At 38.4% G+C, this 22,056-nt stretch overlaps 1 protein-coding gene across 2 annotated transcripts in view; it reads right to left on the reverse strand.

Moving 5' to 3' along the window:
• GNA12 (G protein subunit alpha 12) overlaps positions 1–22,056 on the reverse strand; it is a 44,705-nt gene that overhangs the window by 10,417 nt on the left and 12,232 nt on the right. For both annotated transcript variants that reach the window (XM_040591783.1, XM_040591785.1), the window contains exon 2: positions 20,475–20,690. In XM_040591783.1, coding sequence (XP_040447717.1) covers positions 20,475–20,690 — 216 coding nt within the window. The remainder of the gene's footprint in view (positions 1–20,474; positions 20,691–22,056) is intronic.

Genomic DNA, 22,056 nt, shown 5'->3' on the forward strand with positions numbered 1-22,056 from the left:
GTGGGTTTACCTGATTTACAGCTTCTACCTCCCGTTTCCTGCCCCATGCATCAATTAGTTTAACATTTTGCACATTTATAAGAAGGTTAGAAAATAACCCGATTAATGAAAAAAATATACATTCATTTCTGGAGTGATTTAGGGATACTAGACTTCTCTAGTTTCTTATATAGCTCTTCGTAACACTGCAATTGTGCCAAATAATTCCGGGAAATTTTAAGCAGCAATTGCAAAACACTTGGATAGCTGGGTAATCAAGTCAGGTTGCTGGAACAGGTGTGAACACCATATGCATGGTCTGACAGATCTGAAGATGTCTGAATATTCTCCTCTAGCACAGAATTCAAAGACATCCAGTACTTAAGTCAGAATATCTGTTTCCAGTCAAAACAACAAATCCCCAACAAGCTCCAGAGAGTCTGAAGTTAAGAAAAGCTCAAATCATTAAAGCACACAAAACTGAAGGGAGGAGAAAAAAAAAAACCCCAAACCCAAGAAAATCCCCAAACCCATAAACCAACCCAAACCCACACCACGTGCTCAACCTCCCCTACTTTACCAATCATTCCCTGATCCTGTGTTATGACCCATGGAAGTGAAGTGTGGATTCAGTTCCTGTTCCAAAAGACTTCAAGTAACCTTGCTCTACAACTTACTCCGATTCATAGAAAACTTGGTTGCTTCTGGGAGACTTGTAGAGTATTTCAGTTCATAGAGCAGGCAGCACAGAACAGCTGCAGACAGCACCAACTGACCTGATGAATAACTTGTTATGTATTTAAATAAGGAAAATATGGAAACTCCAGGTGTTAGGACTGTTTTGTATTAGTATTTTTAATCAGAACAATTGTATTAACTGAACACTACTTCATCTTTTGATTTTTTCCTTGTCATCCAGGGTAGATAAATAGCAATATTAATTAGATCTAGAAGTCAAATTTATTTAGCTTTATATCAAGCTGCACTTGACTGCAATTTTGAATTCCATTGATAAATAATTATTTATGCAAAGCTAGCTCATGCTTTGGGTATTATACACACATACAAACAAATATACATATTTGTGTGTATATATATGTATGCATATAAAAATACACACATGCAAAGAGTTTATTAATTGTCCATCAAGGTAGGTTTTCTATTGAAGGCGAATTATTATCAAAAAGTATTAGCTTGCCCCTCTCGTGCTGAACTATTTTTTCTCTTGAAGACACTGGCCATAAATGAAGTGCTGTGGCATTTTCAAAGCAAGTTCTTAACGTTTCTCCAATGTCATTTAGCATTCAACTATATTCAGAAGCTGGCTTAGTACTTCACATGCTCTCCTTTTCCAGATTTTAGCCAGTTATTTCTGCTTCACTAGCAAGACTTCCTATGGAAGTGGCAGCAAATATTTGCAATTGATTCATCAGATACCAAAAATATCTTCATGCAGACTGACAACTTCAATGGCACTATTTTAATAGTTCTAGTGAAAAAAAAATTAAACCACTTATTTTGTACATTGCAATCTATTTTGAACTATGCTTGCAAGCAGCAAAATAGAAATGAAAGCCAAAGTTATTTATACTATATTTAAATATCTAAAGATAATCACATCATGGTGTGTTCACTTAAATAAAAAAGGTCCAGGTCAGATGTGTCAATCTTTTACAGACTGGTGTGTCAAGAAAAACTGTGGTAGCTCAAAAACCTTCCTCAGATCAACTATATACACAGAAGATTGTTGAGCTTCTGTATTTTCAGATTTAAATGGACTCAAATCTTCTATTTCCCTGTTAGTACACTATTTCCATTTAAAAAAATATTTTAACAAGATTAATAAATAATATTCTTAAGATCTGAAGGACATTGTTTCATTCCAACCATCACAGTACTTGGATACAAAGCTCCACTCTGTCACAGTCACAGCAAAAGTATGTCAGTGAAGCATGTCTGTACTGACATTTTTTATTTTTAACTAACAGTCTATTAGTATATTTCACATTTGAAAGTTGTATCAACAAAGCCTGAGATGACCATCATTTTTTTTTCCACCCTCCATGCTAATAAATCAAGATGTCGAAATGCTGTCTTCCATCCATGCCCATGTTTTCCAGGACAGTGGTGGGGGAGTGAAGAGTGACCTCCGAGTTATGAATTTTACACAATTCAGCTACTCCTTTTTAGTACACCAGAACATAGTATAGACCATTAGTCTTCCTTAACTTCTTGTTCATCACACCAGAGTTACCACAAATGGTTGGATGACTCATTCTCTCACTGCTAATCTCTCCTCCCTCTGCAATACATATCCTCTGAGTAACAGTTTTGCCAACTGGGACCAAGTGAAGGAATAAGAGATGCTGTTCCCATTGTTCATTAGGATGAGTCACTGCACATCTGGGAACTGGGAGAATCAAGAAACACAAGCAGAAGGTCTAAAATGAGCCCACAAGTTCCACAATGCAGCAACACTGCTAGATTATTTTTTTAGATTTTTTTTTTTAAACTGCCTTATCTGCAGTATAAAGTTTGGTGAAGACAGAAAAAACAGCACAATTTGCTTAAAAACTCACTAGTGGAAGAGAAAGGAAGGAAAAGTAACATGTGAACATATATTCTTGCTTCCCAAAATAGTGCTCTAAAACTCTTTTTTACATGACAGAATATTTTGAACACAGCATTCTCAAGGGGCAAAGCCCACAAAATTAAGAAGTTTTTATTCTATATATTTTGTACTATATGAATGTCATCTTAACATTAGCTCCAAATAAGTCACCATAAAAATAGCTAATTGAATTTAATGTCTCTGTCCCTTCAGGCTAGGTTCATAGCACATAAGAAATCTCCACACAGGAATATTGTAACAAATTTGGCATCACTTCCTTTGCCATTGATAGCCTTGTTGCAAAAAGCAAGCAGAAAACACTCGGGCAGAGTTCCCAAGCAATATTCATTTCATGAAAATAATGCACAACAGATTGTATGTAGATTGCTTTAAAATATCCACAGAAACTCAGTAATAAGAAATGTTCTGCAAGGCTAGAATTTATCAACTTGTCACTTTAACCCTCAGACAGTTATTCAAAGTGACAGTTGGTCAAATCATAAATGACAGTGAAACATCCTATTGTGCAGGTCCCTCAAAGACAGGCTCATTTCAAACTTTTCCTTCTGAAAAGCAGTTCCTCTAAATTCTGCTCTGAACTAAAAGACTTGAAAGGGGACCCTCTGTTCCAAATTGGCTTTTTTCCTTTCCTTGTCCCAAGGCCTTTTTGACATAATGTTAATTCAGCCCTTCCTGATCATTCTGTCTCTAGCTGCTAAATTTAGAGTGCGCAATTTAAGGTAGACCTATCAGTCTTGGCTTGTTTCAGATGATGAATTAAACCACACAGGAAGGAAATGTTATACTTTAAGGAAGCATGTAACAAATCTAACAAGATTCCCCACAAATACAGCAAAACATGTGGAGGAACGGATGCTGTAACTACCTACCACAAACTGCAGCTGAATCTGCAAGGTGAAAGCAAGTGACGTGAACAGATGAACAGCAGTGTTTGTATCCTACTTTCCATTCAGGACTTCTACAACATTCAGCACCAGGGCTAAGCAACTCAGAGAAAATCCAGGAGACCCCCATGAAAGAAATGTGGGAATTTCCCAGCCTTTACCCTCTGAGATCTCAGATACATGAGTGGGATGGACTCAAAGCATTCATACACAATTTTATCCAAAGCAGGCCTTTATATAAGGTACTATTCCATTAGGACTGCTAGAGATAACATAATGACAGAATGCAATACTAACGCTAACTTGCAAGTGAAATCATTGTTTTTCAGACAAATACTGAGATCTCATTTCTTTCAAGTTTCCTGGGATGTCAATCACCTGTTGACTGTAAGAGGTTTGAATGTTACCATTTCAGATGTTTCATAAAAGCAAGATATTCAAACCAGAGGCCCAAGGGAAAAGCAAGGTTACAAGCACAGAAATAGGATAAAATATCCAGGAGACTAGCATTTGAGAATGTTGGAGACAATAGATCAGGCAAGTTTTTGGGTATTGAGATATGAGATTAGAACCCAAAACCTCGCCAGCAAAGAGGAAATGCTTTCCTTAGTGAGACCTGGATACAACAAGCAGGTTAACATCCTATCACCATAACACATGCATCCTTTGGAAGTGAGCATGCCGACCCAGCTCTGTGTCCCTCACCCTGTTTTTTTCCAAGGAGAATAGCAGTCCTTTACAAACGCTGAAGTCCCAGGGTTAAAATTCTCATGAGGGGCAACCATAAACAAACAACACCTCTCCAAGCCTGCAGGCTCTTCTAACAGATTACTTCCAAATCTGCACTTCTATTCAGCCTCACTGGTAACAGGACATGGATTTACTACAGCCAAAAGCGTGTTCTCTTCTTTGTGACAGCTGATGAATGAAGTATTATTTCACAAGGAGATAAGCAAGTCTGTGCTTGTTAGGAATTCACTCAGAAGGATGCTGAAGTAACCTAAATTGTCCTGAAATGCTGATGCCCGTTCTACACCATAATTCTGTTCTACAGATATTCCACATCCTGTCTGGGCACTAAAATTTATTGACTCAAGACAAACATTTTTCATTCAGTCACCAGCTTCAAGGCAGAGACTAACCACTTCTCTGTGTTTAAGCCATACAGAATTCTAACTATCAAATCTCTCTAGTGTTATTTAACTTCCTCCTTAACAACAGACTGAGCTACTGGCTCCCACCCAGCAACTCCAGTGCTTATCCAAGTTGCTGCTATCTGTACCCTACAAACATACCAACTACAAAAAAGTATCAATTAGTTCTAAGCTTCTTCTAAAAACTACCTCTTCTTTCTACTGCCCAGTCACGCAGAGTAGGTATCAGATGTTAAAGTTCGAAAATGTTTTAAAAATTCATTATTTCTAAGCTCAGTATAAACAGGCAATGCAAAAACCTGTTTGTCCAAGTCAGGATGGCTTTCTATAAACTCATCCTACATGACACACCAGCCAAACTGTATGCTTTACAGCACACAGATAAAAATATAAGTGATAAATATTTATTTAATTTTTCCTAAAAGGTCTAGGCTAATCTGAGCTCCCACATCAGTGATAAAATTTGTGGATCCCCATGACAGAATGAAATACTAGCCTTACAGCTAAGAAACTCTCTTAACAGGAGTAGAGTTCTTGTGGTAAAGGGCAACGCCTACATGTGATAGCTTTTCCCAGCAATTAAATATAGCAACACATTCCCAAAGAAAGAAAAAAAAAAAAAGGAAAGTTGCAAGGAAAAAGAAAAGTTACATTTTTTCCCTGAAATTCTAGGTGTTTCTACATCAACAGGATGTAGATGAGAAATGACTTGATGCTATGTTAACAAGTCGGTCCATTTGTCTCAAATATGTACACTAGCAACAGTGCCTCAAGGAGGAAAGGAATTTTCTGTTCATAGACTAAGGCAGGCTCATCCCACACTGTAAGCTTCAAGAAACATTAACAAGAATTTCTGCTGTTTTGATTTTACTCCTACTTACTCTGTCTTCATCACTGCTATTCTTGCTTCACAGATTTGCAGTAACTGGAAAAAAAGCAAGTGCAAACAGCAGAGAAAACAGTACTGGCCACAAACAAAACAAAGATGCACAGTGCAATACAAAAGGGTTAAATTATAGCTTTTGCTTAAAAAAATTAATAAAAATCCTTAACCAGATAGACTTCCACATTAGCTACAGTGATTTAGCATTTCCTAGCCCTCACTGACTAGCAGCTAGCAAGATTCAGGTAGATGCAAGGAGATATATACTCAATTCATGTGGAAGAATCAATAAAAAAAGTCTGATTACTGTATCCAACATTAGCAGTGTGCCCAGCTCACACACCCATCCTGACACGAGTCGACGACAGACCTAGTCATAAGCATCCCATGAAAGGATTCCTTCCTGTTTCCCTGCCAACTGTCTAAGCAAATACATTGTCTAAAATTGCTGCCAGAACCCTTTCATCTCAAATACCGGAGGTTCTCTGTGAAGTCGAACGAACGCGTGCCAGCTCAACTTCTCATTCCAAGCACAGTCAGCTAAAACGCAGCACAAGAGAAGGCAACTGAAAGCAGCAGTCCTGCCACTGTTAAAAGAAAGTTCCAAGCTGTAAATGGAAGGATGGATCCAAGATTCTGGCCAATTGCTAACAAATTATCCCATTTATTCTCAGTGGGCAGCTGCCATGAAAAAATGGGCACTTCGAACTAACACATCAGAATTTAGAAGCAACTGGATGTCTTTACAAGTCACCAGGACCAGTGCACAATCACTTTATTATGTGACCCTAGTCCCATGCTTTGTTTTCAGCAGCTCAGTATGCAAACCTGAAACTTGCTTTGTTTACAGAAGACATCTGCAGAACTAGAATAGACATTGACAAAAAAAAAAAACCAACCAAACAAACTTTACTTTATGAATCAATCTAGTCAGCAGTGCTGACTATCTGATCAAGACTGAATCACAGTGAGTTTCCCTTTCAAATCTTATCAGATCAAGGGATGGGAAACAAGTGTCTTAGATCCTGTGGGCTGAAAAAACAGCTAACACCAGACATGAGAGAATGTTGAGCTTGGACTTTTCCATGGCAGGTGGCCAGCTGGAAAGCTAAGCAACTTCAATGCATTTACAATAGGCATAACCTTGAGTATCTCACAGAACCATGCTTCCTACTCCACTTCTGCAACAAATGCCCTGGTGCAGTGTCCTAACGCTCCACTTTGTGTGGAGACATCAACTCTGACATGTCTTACTTAAATTTCTCTATGTATGTTGCTAAAAGGTGACTATAAGAATTGGAAAGTATCATTTATCCCCCACACTTATTTAAAAAATTATTTAAAAAAAAGAATTTCTCATTTTGTCTGTCTATCTACACAACCAAGACATTTCTAGACGTGAGCAGACTATAATGATGGTCTTGCAAGATTCAGAAAGCTGCTCGGTATTTGAAAGCTAGGTTTTAGGTGGAAATCACACTAAGGTGAAAAGCCAGTTAAGTCTTAAATAGCACACGAGTGCAACTAACAGTTTGATTCCTATAAAACCAAGTGTATGGGTAGTAGGGAGCAGAAAAAGAAAAAAATTCAACCTTGCTTACATTAGTCTGAAGCTTTTCACCATGCCCATTACCTCAGTACTCAGCAGGCTCACTACACAGAACACAAGGCTTGCAAGTCTGAGGAACTCAAGCCAGTTTCCAGTCTGATTTTCAAAACACACTTGCCCTAGAAAAAACCCACTCCTTTTTTAATAACAGCTTGGGCTTTATTAATTCTAAGAGACTGACCAACTTTGAACTATGAAGTGCACCATTTCTGTCAGCTTTTACATTCTCAAATCAGTGGAATTTCATCATGTATACTAGCTTGCTCTCAGCACTGAGAAGCCACTCACATCTCATGTTCACCCACTTACACAGAGATTGGTATTGCCTGCTACAAAGTCTGACCTTTACATGCACCTGTAAATCCACTGGATCACTAGTGATCGAGCTGTCTCATGTCATATGCCAAAAGCATTTATTTCATTGGTTGAGTACAGCTGCACTTGGGGTCTGTGAGAGAGGGTTTCACCCAAGAAGTGACCTCATCTCTTCTGCTTCACTGCCAGTGGCAACACCACATGCCGAGTCCAGCACATGAGTGACAATGAACCTCAAACAACCTTTGGTGATCTGAAATCAACTTCAGTTTCCACTCACAATCAAGTCAAGTTTTCTCTGTGATCTGATTTAGTCATTATCTCAAAACAATTTTTATTTATTCACATCCAGTCACAACAAATAAATTACTCCAAATATTCCCACCCCTACTGAAGGTTGTTTAAGCATGACAAGAAGGGGAAGTTCTTCCAAATTTGCACTTAAACCTTAGCACTATTGATACTTTAGCATGAAGATTTCAAGTAACCTACACTTCTTTTTATTCCTTTGCAGAATTTGCTCTCTTTCAAAACATTCAAGATTCTTTTCCTGCATTTTTCATTTCAATCCATTCTATCACACAACTCACATCGTTACTTTCACTTACAAAACCAAAATTGGAATGGATTTACCTAAGCTGAAAGTTAAAGCTGGTTCAGGTATTGATTCACTAAAGGATCAAACATCCCCGACTGAAGACTCACAAGGTGAGATGGGATTGGTAACTGCATGAACAGTAGCAGTATTTATGTGCAATTCCATCCTATTTTCATATACACCTACAGTCAAGTCCTTTGACACAGTCCTCAATCTTTATAAAGCTATTATCTTAAAGCTCAGGCTTATTAGAAATGACTTACCATGGAGGAAAATAAGCCCACAAGTAATGCTGAAGTCTTGTATCAAATGGAAAGTTTTATTTTTAATCACCCTCATGTGCAACTGCTTTATAATTTATAAATTAAGCACTATAAGCATCTGAAAACAAATCTAAAGATGAAATAAGTGATTTGAAATAAGTGACTTGGATTCTATTCTTAAGGCTTCATCTACACATGTAAGTTAGTCAAGCCACAGTGGAAACCGAAGTGGGTTTAACGAACTTCTACAAGCTCTGGAGCAGACCAGCCTGTTAAAAAAAAAATTAAAAAAATATTCCTTATTAAAGCTCCACTCACATCCTACTGAGCTGCAGAGAGGGAAACAGTCCAGCCATGCGGACAGCCATCTGACCTCCTTGCAACCTAGAATGCATGTGCTGGACTGGCAGAAAGACAACAGAAAAACAGTACGTAGTAGGGTCGTTCTTCTGCCTCCTGGCCACATCTAACATCACTACTGATCCAGTACTGTACTCTGACCAAACTGAAACTAGATGGATCAAAGTCTTAAATACGCATAATTCAGAGATGGAATTAAATGGGAAAGAGTTCCATCAATAACCCACTATTTTTTTCAGTTTGAGATTTTACTGAGTTTTCCAAAGTAGAATTAAGTGAGTATCAAGGAAAGCAAGTCAAATTAAGAGGCTTTGGGGGTGGGGTGGAGAGCAGACCTTCTAAGGACAAACACCAACAGTTTGTTCGGGAGTAAAGCCAAGTGAAGCACAAGTCTGCCACAGTCTGAACTGCAGGAATCTGTGTTGTATACAGAGGAGACATTTGAAAGGTGTCAGTAAATTACTTCTCAGAGAAACATGTTTTCCACTTTCTCAAACAGAAAATCTTGCATGATGTTTCCAAGAAGTTTTCCTCCCCTCCCCCAAATACTAGAGTCAATAATAGAGCAAAACAGGTTTACTCCACAGAGCTGCTTTAAGCACAGCTGCAAACTAATGAGAAGGTGCAGACCATGCTGCCTGCTGCCTTCGTAAGATAAAGCCTTCCCAGCTAGGGCAGGTTCAGGAAAAGGAGCACTAGAGTACTGAGCTAACCTTACCGTCTGCTTTGAGGAGAGAGCCTAACAGCTCTGCTCTTTCCATTAGTGTTCAATTACCAGCTGGTTGGTTTGTGGCAGTGTGGAACCTCCAGAGATTTTCTGTAACAGTATCATGTTCAGATGCATCCTTAAGTCACCTATCTATGAAAACCTCCGCTGCTGCACAGCTATCATTTCACATAAACTCAGAAGTAAAATACTGTGTTTCTTCCCTCCCTCTGCTCACCTCCTCCTCCTCTACACTCTATACCTGTGAAATGGAGCCTTCACTTTGAACAGTATGCAAACGCTTCAGTCACTCTAATAACTTGGAACACGATCATTTCAAAAACTAAACAGCATCCTCAAGGTACAGGAATCTAATTTTCGCATCAGGAAAGATTTATGGAGGTAAGGAACCATTACTTGGATGAAAAATCAGCAAGATAAAGATACTGCCATCGTTCCTTGGCAAGCAATAAGTGATCACTTGCATTGCCAGCTGCTTGTTCCTTCACCAGCACCACAGCACGTCACTACCTCGGCTGTGCCTACAATCAGTCATAGGGTTGCACTCTGCCTCAGATGAAATTCACAATTTACAGCAGAGCTCCCCAAAAAGTAGTTGTGCCAACATAAGCAAGACCATAATGCAAAGCAGAACTCCTTAAACCACCATTTCCTATTGCTCACCGTGATTACTCTATCACAGAACCACAGCCCAACTTAAGCTCTCTGCTTGCACAACACATTGAGCATAACACTCAAAGTTTTAAGTCACAGCAGGCTTGTCAGGGAGACAGCAGAAGAAAAGTAGGTTAAATATGCTGACAATCTTTTCAAGAAGTCATTGCAACAGGATCAAGATTTGGATGGCTAGTAGAATACAACTTGGCCAACTGAGCAAGCTATTACCTATCCTACCTGCATTTTTCTTTTCAGCTTTCTGCCAGGTCCTGTCCTTTAAAGAACGTAGGCTCCTTAAACACAATTCACTGCCAGTGTGACAAGTTAAGAACAACTTCAAGCATCTGTTCTCTTTAAGTATAAAAATCCAGCAGATAGGCCAGTAAGATCTCCTCATAAAAACAGACCTAGTTTTGAATGTTTTGCCTACTTGTTCATCTGTGCTTGTTACTTGTTCTTGATCATACATAGCTTACTGTAAACTAGGATATTCAGGAAAGCTTGAAAGCATTCATTACCCATTATCCTATTAAATTCAGTGGCCCCTTTGAAAAATCCAAGCCTTAGCCTCTTACTGTTATTCCTCAAGGGAGTATTTTAGAGAATTTTGAAGGACACAGAGATCACCCTTGCTCACTGTTCTAATTCTACGTGGAGAGGACAAGGTCTGGTACCTATATGAAAGCACACTGAATTACTACAGAGAACATACAAACAGAGGTGCAGAAGGCTGACTTTTAAAACTGGAACTTTCTGAAGTGCATTGTCAGCACTGCTTTTCTGAGCACAGAGTGAGCCATGTCAGGGAGATCGGCTTAACAAAACCATTCACCTCTTCTTTTGCAGTGTGGTGTGTCCCATCCCAGTCTCTCCCTGCCCCCAATTTCCTAAACCCAGCCACAAAGTCAGAAAACTGCTAATATAGCACAGAGCAAGTAGCTGGAGCCCTCTTTTCTTCTACACAGCTAAGCCAGTCCCTGTTTAATCCTGAAGTAGCACATATAGCTTTAATACACCAAAACCTTCAAAAAGCCTTATGACGGTAACACAAACATAAACAGTCTCCATTTCAGCTGTATCTTTGAGACCGAAGGGTTGAAACGAGGCTGGGAAGTGGACCCCTTCCACTAAAAACAACGTTCTTTGCTTCTTTTAAGTCAGATAAGTATTAACATATACATTTCTGCATACTGCAGGTATTTTGTTGCAACTAGAATACAAGTTGTCCTCATGCTACCACAGTTTTACCCTATGCATATTACTTAATATATGAGCTCTCCCTTGCTTCCACCGAATTTCAGTAGGAACTCTTTGTTAGACTCCCTTAGTCATACAAAAATACCTTTAAATGTAGTTAACTTGCTCCGATTTCTAGAATACATTCTCATCACCAGGAATCTCCATGGAGATATAGTTGGCAATTTTGAAGTCTCTTGAATTATTGAAATCCATTAGAAACTTTCTGAACATGAAGTTAAACAGTAAAATCAAAAGCTAAAGGCTGCTCACTGGGTTGGATCTGTCTCTGCTCAGAACTTCCCTGCACACTAGAAAGGGATAAAGAGATTACTCCAGTGGTTTTAGCTGCAGTTGGGTACTGGCTCAGACAGCCTGAACTGAAAGTTTCCTTCCTTGTTTCTCACAGCATGTGCCAGCATTTCTTGATGGGAATGCAAAGATTAATTACAGCTGTACTTGCTCTGAACAAATCCTTATATTCAATACAGTCCTGCAAGATTTAGAGTAGCACTAATTAGGGCTTAGAACAACAATTCTGCAAAGACAGACACACTGCGTATTTTTTCTAATTATTTTATGCATAATAAAATTAAAGCTTCTTTCCAGAAGCAGGGTGGCATTTATTCTCGAGAGTTGGGAGCCAAAAGGGCTTTTCCAGTCTAAGAACATTAGATTTTGCGTTTCAGTGCTATTGCTGAAAGGTAAAACATCAAACTATAACCGCTACCACAGGCATACAGGGAGAGAGGCAAAGATGACTACAGTATTTATTCCATAGATCTGTTGGGACACCCAGACAGTTCTCTAATGGGCTCAATTACTAAGAGGTGAAGACAAAAAAATATTTGTTCTTAATAAAATGCACATGAGTAGAAAGAAATCTTTCAACCAAAAAAATGGAAATCACTAGGCAAGATGCAAATTCTTGTAATGAATTTTCAGCATGGGACCTGTATCTATGAAGTTGTTTCTCTCATTCACCTTAACCACACCAAAAATACAGTCAAGATTTATTGGCATCTAAGGGCCAAAAAGCAAAAGCTCCTACAGGCAGCCTTACACAGTGCCATAAAAATACAAGGCTTTTTAATCTACCTCCAAGAACCTAAAAGTTAAAAAGTAGGACCACACAAAGCCTGAATTTCAACCTTTTGATATCCATAGACAGCAGGGTGTTAATAAGGTACATTATAGTACTGCATGTTTTACAGACTTTAAATTTGCCTGGAGTTTTTGATGTTTAAATAAAAAAAGGAAAAACTGTAGAGTGCTTGGAATTCACTACACAGACTACCAGAAGAGCCAGTAGCACAGCTCTTTTTATTCTGCATCTGTCTCAGTTCCCATATGGTAGGCATATCAATTTCTTGTTATCCACTTATTTATTATGTATGATCTGCTCATTACTTTCCAACTTATCCTCCCAATTCCATGCAGGCTACATTTCATCCAGCTGTTAGATTCTGTCATAACCTAAGGCCAGTAGCAATTCATGGCAGGAATCCTTTTATTTTTCCACAAAGCATTTAGCACAGACAGCTTTAATGCTTGGTTGAGACTTCAGGTAGGTACTGTAATAAATTGCTATTCTAACACTTTTCCATTTTGCACTGTTTTGAAAAGACGACCTTTCTGGTCTTCGTTATTTCTTTCCAATAGCAGAAAGTATTTAATAACAGCTAATAACCATTTTACCCATCACACAACTTTCTACGGATGGTTCTGCTTGAGAGAATGGCTTCTGTCATTGAGAAAATACATCATGCAAGTGGATTTTGCTAGAATTCAAAATTACGTGCAGTGTAAAATGATTTATGACCTTCGATTCTCTACACTGCTTTGAATCCAACCTACCTTAAATGCAAGTTGTTCTCACCTCTTGCTCGGTGGCACTTAAAGCAAAACTGAGATTATCAAGTGCAGGATTCCTTAGTGTAGGTGACAGACAATATGTTGTGAAGGCATCCTTAACTCTGCCTCCTGCTCCAGCTTAGCCTTGAACTTGAATCTCAGTGACTATCAAGACACACTAGTGCTGGTACAGCCAAACACCATGCTACTCAAGCAGTTCTTCTTGTGGCAGCAGGCCCATTAACATATCTCATTTAGGCATATATTTTTAGAATACTTTATGTTACCTTTCAATTTTTAATAAAACCTAAACCATAACTCAGTGAGTCTCACCTCCTTTTACAAAATGTCACTGTTGTTTTGAGAGTTCTTACTTGACACTTTGATCTGAAAAAAAGTTTTCCTATTTGGTCTTAGAGACAGGATTAGAAGCCAGGGACTCCAACTGCTAATCCTTCCTATTACAGACCAGCTACAATGCTTTGCAGCATTATATTTAAACAAGCAATTAACTTTCTCTGTACAAAGATGAGTCAAACTCCATAACTTGACCATAGACTTCTGAGGTCTTGAGATGAAGAACTAAGAATTTAAATCTTAACCTCAGGCACTTAATTACTGCAATACTGGCATAAAACCTTGCTTAGGTATTTAACTAAAAAAGAAACATCTCCATAACTCACCCTGCTATATGAGTCCAGAGCAGGATATTATTCAAGCTGCACAGATAGTCTGCAAGTTAATGATCTTTTAAGTTAATCAGACATTTAATGTCTGATTAAGCCACTGTTTCAGAATTCTAACATAACAAAATGATATTATAACACACTAATAGTTATTTTTATAACAACAACCTGGCAAATGTAAGGGCAGGGAGGTCAAATAGCACTCTCATTCTTTAAGTGTAATAGCTAAATTCAAACAGGCCTATTTACCATCCACAGCTTCAAAACTAGCTTCAAAGAAAATAATCATCTAACATTGTTAGATACAGATGTACTTGACCTTTAGCACTAACACTGTGTAATTAAAAAATATGAAGACTCAGCAACAACAAACATGTGTTTCTGGTTTGTAGTATTACTGTCAATCCATTGTTTTTAAAAAATTCTCTGGGTCAGAGTGGTATGTCCCATCCAGATCTAGAAAAGAAAAAAATCCACGCGATTTCCCCAGCAGTAATTTAGTTTCACAGGAGTTCTGCAAACCAGGAATACCCAAGCAAAGCTCAAAAGTAACTTGGCAAACAGTTGCTACCTAGCCTCAATTAGTGCATTAAATGGTAATAAGATTTCCCCTGCTGGCACTTTCCCTTGTATACCTCAACGTGGCTATTTTCCTTGTACACCTCAACAGCATTGGTCAAGTCCCAGTAGATTTCACTGATGAAATATGCAAGTTTCACAGCTCTGGGGGAAACAAAAAACCCCAAACTCATCCTTACAGAATAAGCAACATTCATAGTCCCTTGCGTAAGCTCATATTCAAACAGTAGTTTGCAAAAAGAAGAACTCATTTTTGTGTTATGGCCAGTTGTATAAGCTGGAGTCGATTTGACACTTAGTATTTCCTCAAGAGGAAGTGCACTAGCAAGTGCATGACGTCAGTACCAGGTGCAAGTACTCCTGCATTTCGGGCTGTAGCCTATATGCTGAAAGAAAAGTAAAATGCTTACAGACACATGCTTTTATGGCTAATTCTATTCTGTCCTTGCATCTTAAAGACAAAATAATCAGTTGGAAACTTTTAATAGGGATCTCTTGAATCCTTAAGTAAACATGCACTGAAGAATTCTGACAAAACAGAGCCCACCCTTGTAGCTTTCATTTAACTTGCCACTTCAGAAGTCACCTACTTCTCATGTCAAGTCAGTACTCTGCTGTCCGACCTCTCAGTTCTTCTAGATTTGACTTCCGGAGGCAGACAAAGCCTGCCACATAACCTCCACATGCTACAGCAGCTGATATAGCCTGACTCCTGATCATCGTACATTACTGCCATACCTAGTACTTCCATACCAAAATGAAGACATTTAAGCAACAGTTTGTCCACTCTGAATCAAGAATTGGTGCAAATTACTAGTGCCTCACCTCCATACTGCCCAAAATACACAGCTAGCTGCCTATGCACCTTTGAAGCCATCAGCTCCTTGCATAAAGAGAATGCAGCAACAAGCTATACTAATGCAAGGAGCAGGCTCTTCACCATGCAGCATTTCCAGAACACTATCTGTTACGGCAGGCATAATTTAACCGCTGCAATTTATTTCAAGTGTCCACTTAGAGGAAAAGAAACACATAGTTAATTCACAGGCAAGTGACTCGTGTCCTATTACAAATATCCCCAAAACTCCCACACTTCAAAACACCTAGAGACTTGGGGAATCGATATAAAAGAAAGGGTCTTTAAAACATTTTCCAGAGTCTTCCCACATCCAAGGCTTCAGAGGCTCTTAGTATTTGAAGTATTAATGGAAGTGTTCCATACAATTCCCTGTGCACAGATCTAAAAATAGCTATGGACACAGTAGTAATTTTTTGCCTATACTTGCAGGCCCCTTATTTCCCTCTCAGGAACCACTACTTCCCACTAATGCTGATAATTTTTTTTTAAATAGGAGCTATTAAAACATTAGAAATGCTTTCAACAGTGTAGTGAACATCAATAATAATTAAAATTGAATTTATACTCCAGTGATGGATCATGAATATATTCTGCATTTTAAGAATAACTGCATTATAACAGATGACTTTTGCAGCCTCCTTGGATGTCCATATCCTTTTCTGTATCAAGAAGGGTGGGTATCTCTAAGTACAAGCCAGAAGCTACTCTGGCTGCATGTGAATAACTTCCCACAGTTGCCTTAACTGCAAATAAGCTTTGGAATTCACAGTAAATAGCCTCATCAATCCTGAAGAGATGAGAATATGATTTGTACCATAGGAGAAGTTCAGGAGTTCTTGAAATACATAGTTACAGGCTAGAAAGACTTGGTATTTTGAAGGGAAGCAGTAATAATCATTCAAATAAAGATACTGCTTTGTCTAGGAGTAGTCAGGATAGTGATTTAAAAACAAAACTAAAAAACATTGTGCATGTTTAAAAAACCTGATAAAACAACATCAATTTTGATTTACGAATTGATGAAGCCAGATGACAGACTTCTCAGATCTGCTCAGTTAGCCTAAACTCTGTAACAGAGCTAGTGTACAATACATATCTTTTCTGACCATGACAAAAGTGTAATTTTCTTGCCTGACAAGCCCTGTTTGTCCCATCTTCACCCACAACAACATGAAGCACACCAAGTTGCAAGAAGTCAAAGTACCATCTAACCTCACTTCAGTTTGATTGTTCTGGACACATTAAAACAAAAGTGAAGGTGCATTCTCCCACTACAGACCTGGGAGGAAAGAGGAGGGGGGGGGGGGGGGGGGGGCGGGGGGCGGGGAGGGGAAAAGGGCAAAACCACCCAACAAAACAGAACCCACCTGACCAAAGCAATTCCTACATTGGCCTTAGTCTCCATGGTTTGTGACATAAAAAGAAACATCATTTACAGATGGAAAAAAGCTCACAGATACATGCACCTGAATTACCAAATATACCCAAATCCTTGTTATTAGGCTCGAACTGAAGATGCTTCCACCCTTTCAGCAAAATCATGTTTGAAATCCCTTGGAGAGTCCTTTCTCCAAGAAGCCATTCGAAATAGAATTTGTCTCCACCTGCTGGCAACAAAGAATTAACATCCAGTTGCCCAAACTACCACAGGCAACCTCAAAAGAACAAAAGTTACAGGACATTGAGACACATAAGTGCATTCCTTTCTAACATAAAGACAAAAAAATGGGGTAGGATAATGAGGGCAAGGGAGAAGAGAGAAAAATCACATACTGATTACAAAAGAATTCCTATTCTAGTAGTTAAAATTGAGGACAGAGATGTGACAATGTAACCAACATACAATGAAGCTTTTGTCCCCAAACTACTTGGCTTGCATACAAGTAACAGAGGAACTTGGGTCGGTGGGAACAGGCTGGGGCAGGGGAAGAGAGAGAGGCTGATGTTTGTGAAAAGAAAGTGAAATTGGTTAGTCTGCTTTAAGAAAGACAGTGAAGAAAAAAAGCACCCTGCTATTGTAGAATCCACCCCCTCACTTCTGAAATGCTCAAAGACCCAGACAGGGATTTACAACCAGCACTTCTAGGCCCTGAACATGAAGCAGAAAACACTCAAATGCCCAGAGGCAGCTTCCGTGGTCCCAGAGAAGCAGCTTTCAGATTGTATAGGGTTATGGTCAGAGCCATTTTCTTTCAGCAAGTTTGTTACTGCTGAGTCAATCATTAAGCTTAGCATTACAGACCATAGGAAGACACCTGTACACTGCAATTTTCAGCTCTAGTTAACCAACATTTTTTATTTTTAAACAAAGTCACACAACTTCCTGGAGAAATATACAGAGGTCAAAAGCAGACCAATATAATCTTACAGCTTAGAAGTCAAAATAATAACAATAATAAAAAAAAGAGGTGGTGTTCAGTTGACTGTAAGACTAGGGTGACCAAAAAAACCCCTTGCTCAGCACTTGTGTTTATTTCAAACACTGCTGAGAAGTATTCAGAAAGATCATAGTAATGTAAAGCTTCAAAGTTTTGGTGATGATTTAAAAACTATTATAATGATTATAAATTGTATTCAAACCAAGCATATTCCATGTAATAGCTGACTGACTTAGTAAGAAAGGGAGTGCTGATGCAGAGGTTTTCTTTAGCCTTAGTTAAAATCAGTTCAGAAAAGATTTATTTTCTCAGAGTCTGCTATATCTGGCTTCTATTTATTTACATTAATCTATATCCAGCAAGGGTTTAAACTAAATGAAGGTATGGGTTTATACATATCATACGCAATTATAAATAAGGCAGCTCCTTAAACTACCTGCTTTCTTTCAAGTTTCGCAGTTTTTAACTTTTTTTTTTTAAAAAAAAAACAACCAAGGAATTATACTGCTGCTAATCCCTATGTACTCAGAGAATCAGACTTCTGCTGAACCTAGAAACAAGGCATGGAAACTTGAACTTGTTCAGGTTAATGTGTTAATAATTTCTTTAGTGATCAATTCAGAAGTAGCATTTGTATGCTTGAGAACAATCTACTACATTTAAAAAAACTTCTATGCAGCAAGCGCCTTTTGTTTGTAATTGAGGTACTTCGTAAACTCCTGGTAATGCAGCCTACACAGTAAAATAACAGCACCCAGGATTTTCAAGTTGTTAGTGCCACAGATGCAGATGAACTGGGACCAAGTTACATAGTACTTCTATAACACACCGCATCGCTGCACTACTGTTAACAGTTCCGGTGACTGCAGCAGTTCCAGTTGCCCCAGTAACATCTGAACAGGTTGTATGAATGCCATCCAAAAAGACACATGACAGACATACACCATGATGCTGAAGATGACAGCATATTAATGATCACTTGCGTGCCTGTGGGCTCGGTTTTTGTGGGGCTTTTTTATTTTTTGATATTTCCTGTTTAATCCTCAAAGCCAGAGAATGCAGAGGTAGGTCTACCAGTCTTGGAATGCTATTTATTCAAGATGGACTTCTTTTTTCCCCATTTGATGCAATTTCATTGCTAACCAGTACAGGAATGAATCTCCCACGTAATCCCAATCTGAATCTCCACCTAGAAACAAGACCAATGCTTGATCATAGCATTTCCCAGAACTAAAAAAAATTCTTAACAGGCTGTCGATGCAATTATTGCTTATTATACTGGATTCTCTTAGTAGTTGTCTCATGTTAAATTCAAGTTCCCTGTGGCCTCAGCCATCTTTTTATTCCACATTTGAACAGTGCTTAGAACAGCAAAGTCTTAGTCTGTGCCTACAGATGCTAGGAATTATGGAACAATTAACCTGTCTTCTCTCGCCCCTGCATATCACCCTCCTCACCCCCCAATCCTCAGTGCTGTTAACACAGAAACTGTTACATTTTTAGCCTAAGGAAATGAGATTTATACAACCATCCTGTGACAGTTTTACCTAGCCATTTTATTTATTCTTTAGTCATTTACCAGTCTCAAGATACTTCAGAGACAGATTTCAAAGTTATGCAACAAAAAGACTCAAATAGGCATCTTAATAGTGGAGACAGATGAGCATCTACGGGCTGCAACATGAGTTTAACTAGTATTAGACAACTGGGAAACCCACACAGAGGAGCAGCATGAGGAAGCAAACGCAAATTTCACTACTGAATTTCTCTAGTTTTCCTTCAGCTGTATTAAATTCCTCTGTAAGGTTCTAAGGGAGACTATACAAAGCCGTATATCAGATATATATAGATATATCATCTACCTAACTCCTCCAATTAAACACTGGTAACATATCCAGGCATGAAGAATTTTACTTTTAACTGGGTTTTTTGAGTTTGTTTTTGTTTTTTAAGAAAAGCTAAATGCAGTTTGGGGGCAGAACACGCAAAACAGACTTCTACCTGCAGACTTAAGCATAATTAAATGTATCTCTATGATTTTAACATATTATTAGAACAATTAGGAAATCTTCCCATGTCATTTTACAAGAACTACTAACCATGGTACTAGATTGCATGGATCAGTACCTTCTTTCACTGAACAGAGAAGAAAGAAGAGAAAGAAAACATCTCCATTTTGTACACAGGAAGAAAAAGGAGTGGATTATGAACAGCTGTTAGAAACATATCCCATACAAGAAGTGCAGCTATTTTGGCACAAGAGCACGAAAATGTAATAACAAGAAAGCAAGGAAGATAGCACATTTTTACGCTCACTGTCATCTTTCAGTTTCTTATCCAAGTTTCACTTGCAGATGTCAGGATGAAAAGAAACAGTCAAATAGCAGCAGCCAGAATGGGTGTTGCATTCACTTCAAAAGATCAGCATGCAGGAATAGTTTGCCAGTATCAATATAGTGCAAGCTGGCAGGACTGGAAAGTTACAAATTAAGTGTGCCTTCATCAGTGACCTACTATGAACAGACCTACTGAGCTGCTAAAATATTTTTAGTTCAACCAATTCCTGCCTTTTTTGGTTCCTCTTGCTCTTCCAGTTTATCCAGTCGAGCACTTTTCCACTCCCTCTTACTGCCATGTAGTTTTTCAAGTTTGGCTCCAATTACCACTTGTTTCTGCTGCTGAAGTGCTCAGATTTACAGCGTTAACAACAAACGGCTCCTATGATAGCTAAATCTTGCACGCAGCAAGCAATCTTTCAACTGAGGAGAGATTTATACAAGGGAACTTTTTTTCCTCCCACCATGAAGATGGATGTACTCACCAGCTGATACTCGCTCCGACGGCTGAAGGCTTCCTTGATTCCTGAATCCCTCCACAGCGCACTCAGTGCTGGTACATAGAGCTGGAAGGTGGCAGGCTCTATGGGCATTCCAGCTTTGTTTTCAAAAGCCATCAAAAACATCCCATGTTTCTCATTCTCGGTGTACTGCCAAGGGATCCCCAGTTTGTCCCGTGCATCAACCAGAACCCTGCAGCCCTAAAGAATGATTCAGATAAGAAAGTCAGTGATAAAAAGATTAAAATGTAAAAGGTAAAAGAACAAAGACTCAGAGGTACTTGAAGCTTCTTTTTTTTTTTTTTGGGTGTGTGTGTATGTGTTGGTTTGTTTGGTTGGTTGGTTTTTTTATATATACTATTCTGCTGAGACAGGAAAGAAACATAAACATTGTTTATTGTAACATCTCCAGCAGAAATAAGATAGAAACAGCTTGCTTGTGTAAGCAGCTTAGCCATAATATATTTCTCCAGGTGGAAAAAAATTCTTGCAGCAACAGCTAGTTGTGACAAGCACTACTACCAACAGATAATCAAAGTAAACATGAAATGTGTAAGAAAAGTATCTGAGAAATAATGTATGATCCTCATAGTTGTAGTTTTAAAAGTAACACCATGCCTGAAACCCGTATTCTTCCATCTTTTTTGTTCCCTTTGTGTTTTAGATACCAAAAAGAACATACTAGCTTTCTCAAGCATTAGATCAGAAGAGCACTAAAAAAAATAAATTTTTAAAAAAATAAAATAAAAAATACTATTGAAAGAATATATTCTGGTGAAGCAAATTACATTGAGCATCCAGAACTGAGGAAACTCGGTAACTTCCAGTGCTCTACGCATCCACCAATTAGTTAAATGTTTAGGTAAAAAAGATAGCAATAACAAACCAGTAAGATCCGAAAAACATGTTGCTGTAAAGCACAATTTTGACACAATATACATGGCTGCTATACAACACAGCTATCCAACTTGATAGATTCCTTGAAAATTTGCTGTACATGAGCATCTTCCATTGAGACACTTCCATCCAGATGATTACCTCCAGCAGGAAAGCCCAGCGGCAAGAGGACTGAAGGCACTGCATAGATTTCAAGCCATTAAGCTCAGTAAAGCAGGTGCTGTTTTCCATCAGCATCAGCTTACTTTTTGAACTAGCCACACATTTGCTAAGAAGTCACGACAAGTAGGTTTTGGTACTCAATATCTAGAAAAAAATCTGGAAGGAAAGTCAACTAGTTCTCAAATTTAACTCAGGATTACTGACACTGCTTAATTTCACATTTTGCAGGTTTTATGGAAACTTAATTTCACAGGCAACAAGCCAAACACATGAGATTAAGTAACTCTGAAACCTCAGTCTTGAATCTAACTATACCTATAGTAAATAATTTCAACTGGCCAATAGTTATTTCCCAAGAGTAAGTACCATTATAATTATGGATAGACCTGTTAATGGTGGCTTAGTATCTTCAAGTATCATCTAATTCACAAGTAAAATCTGTGGGACATATTAAACTACTTCTCACTGTGTTGATCTTTTAGTTTTACAGTTTAAGATAATTAATAAA

Source organism: Falco naumanni, chromosome 4 (assembly GCF_017639655.2).
Source record: "Falco naumanni isolate bFalNau1 chromosome 4, bFalNau1.pat, whole genome shotgun sequence".
NCBI lineage: Eukaryota > Metazoa > Chordata > Aves > Falconiformes > Falconidae > Falco > Falco naumanni.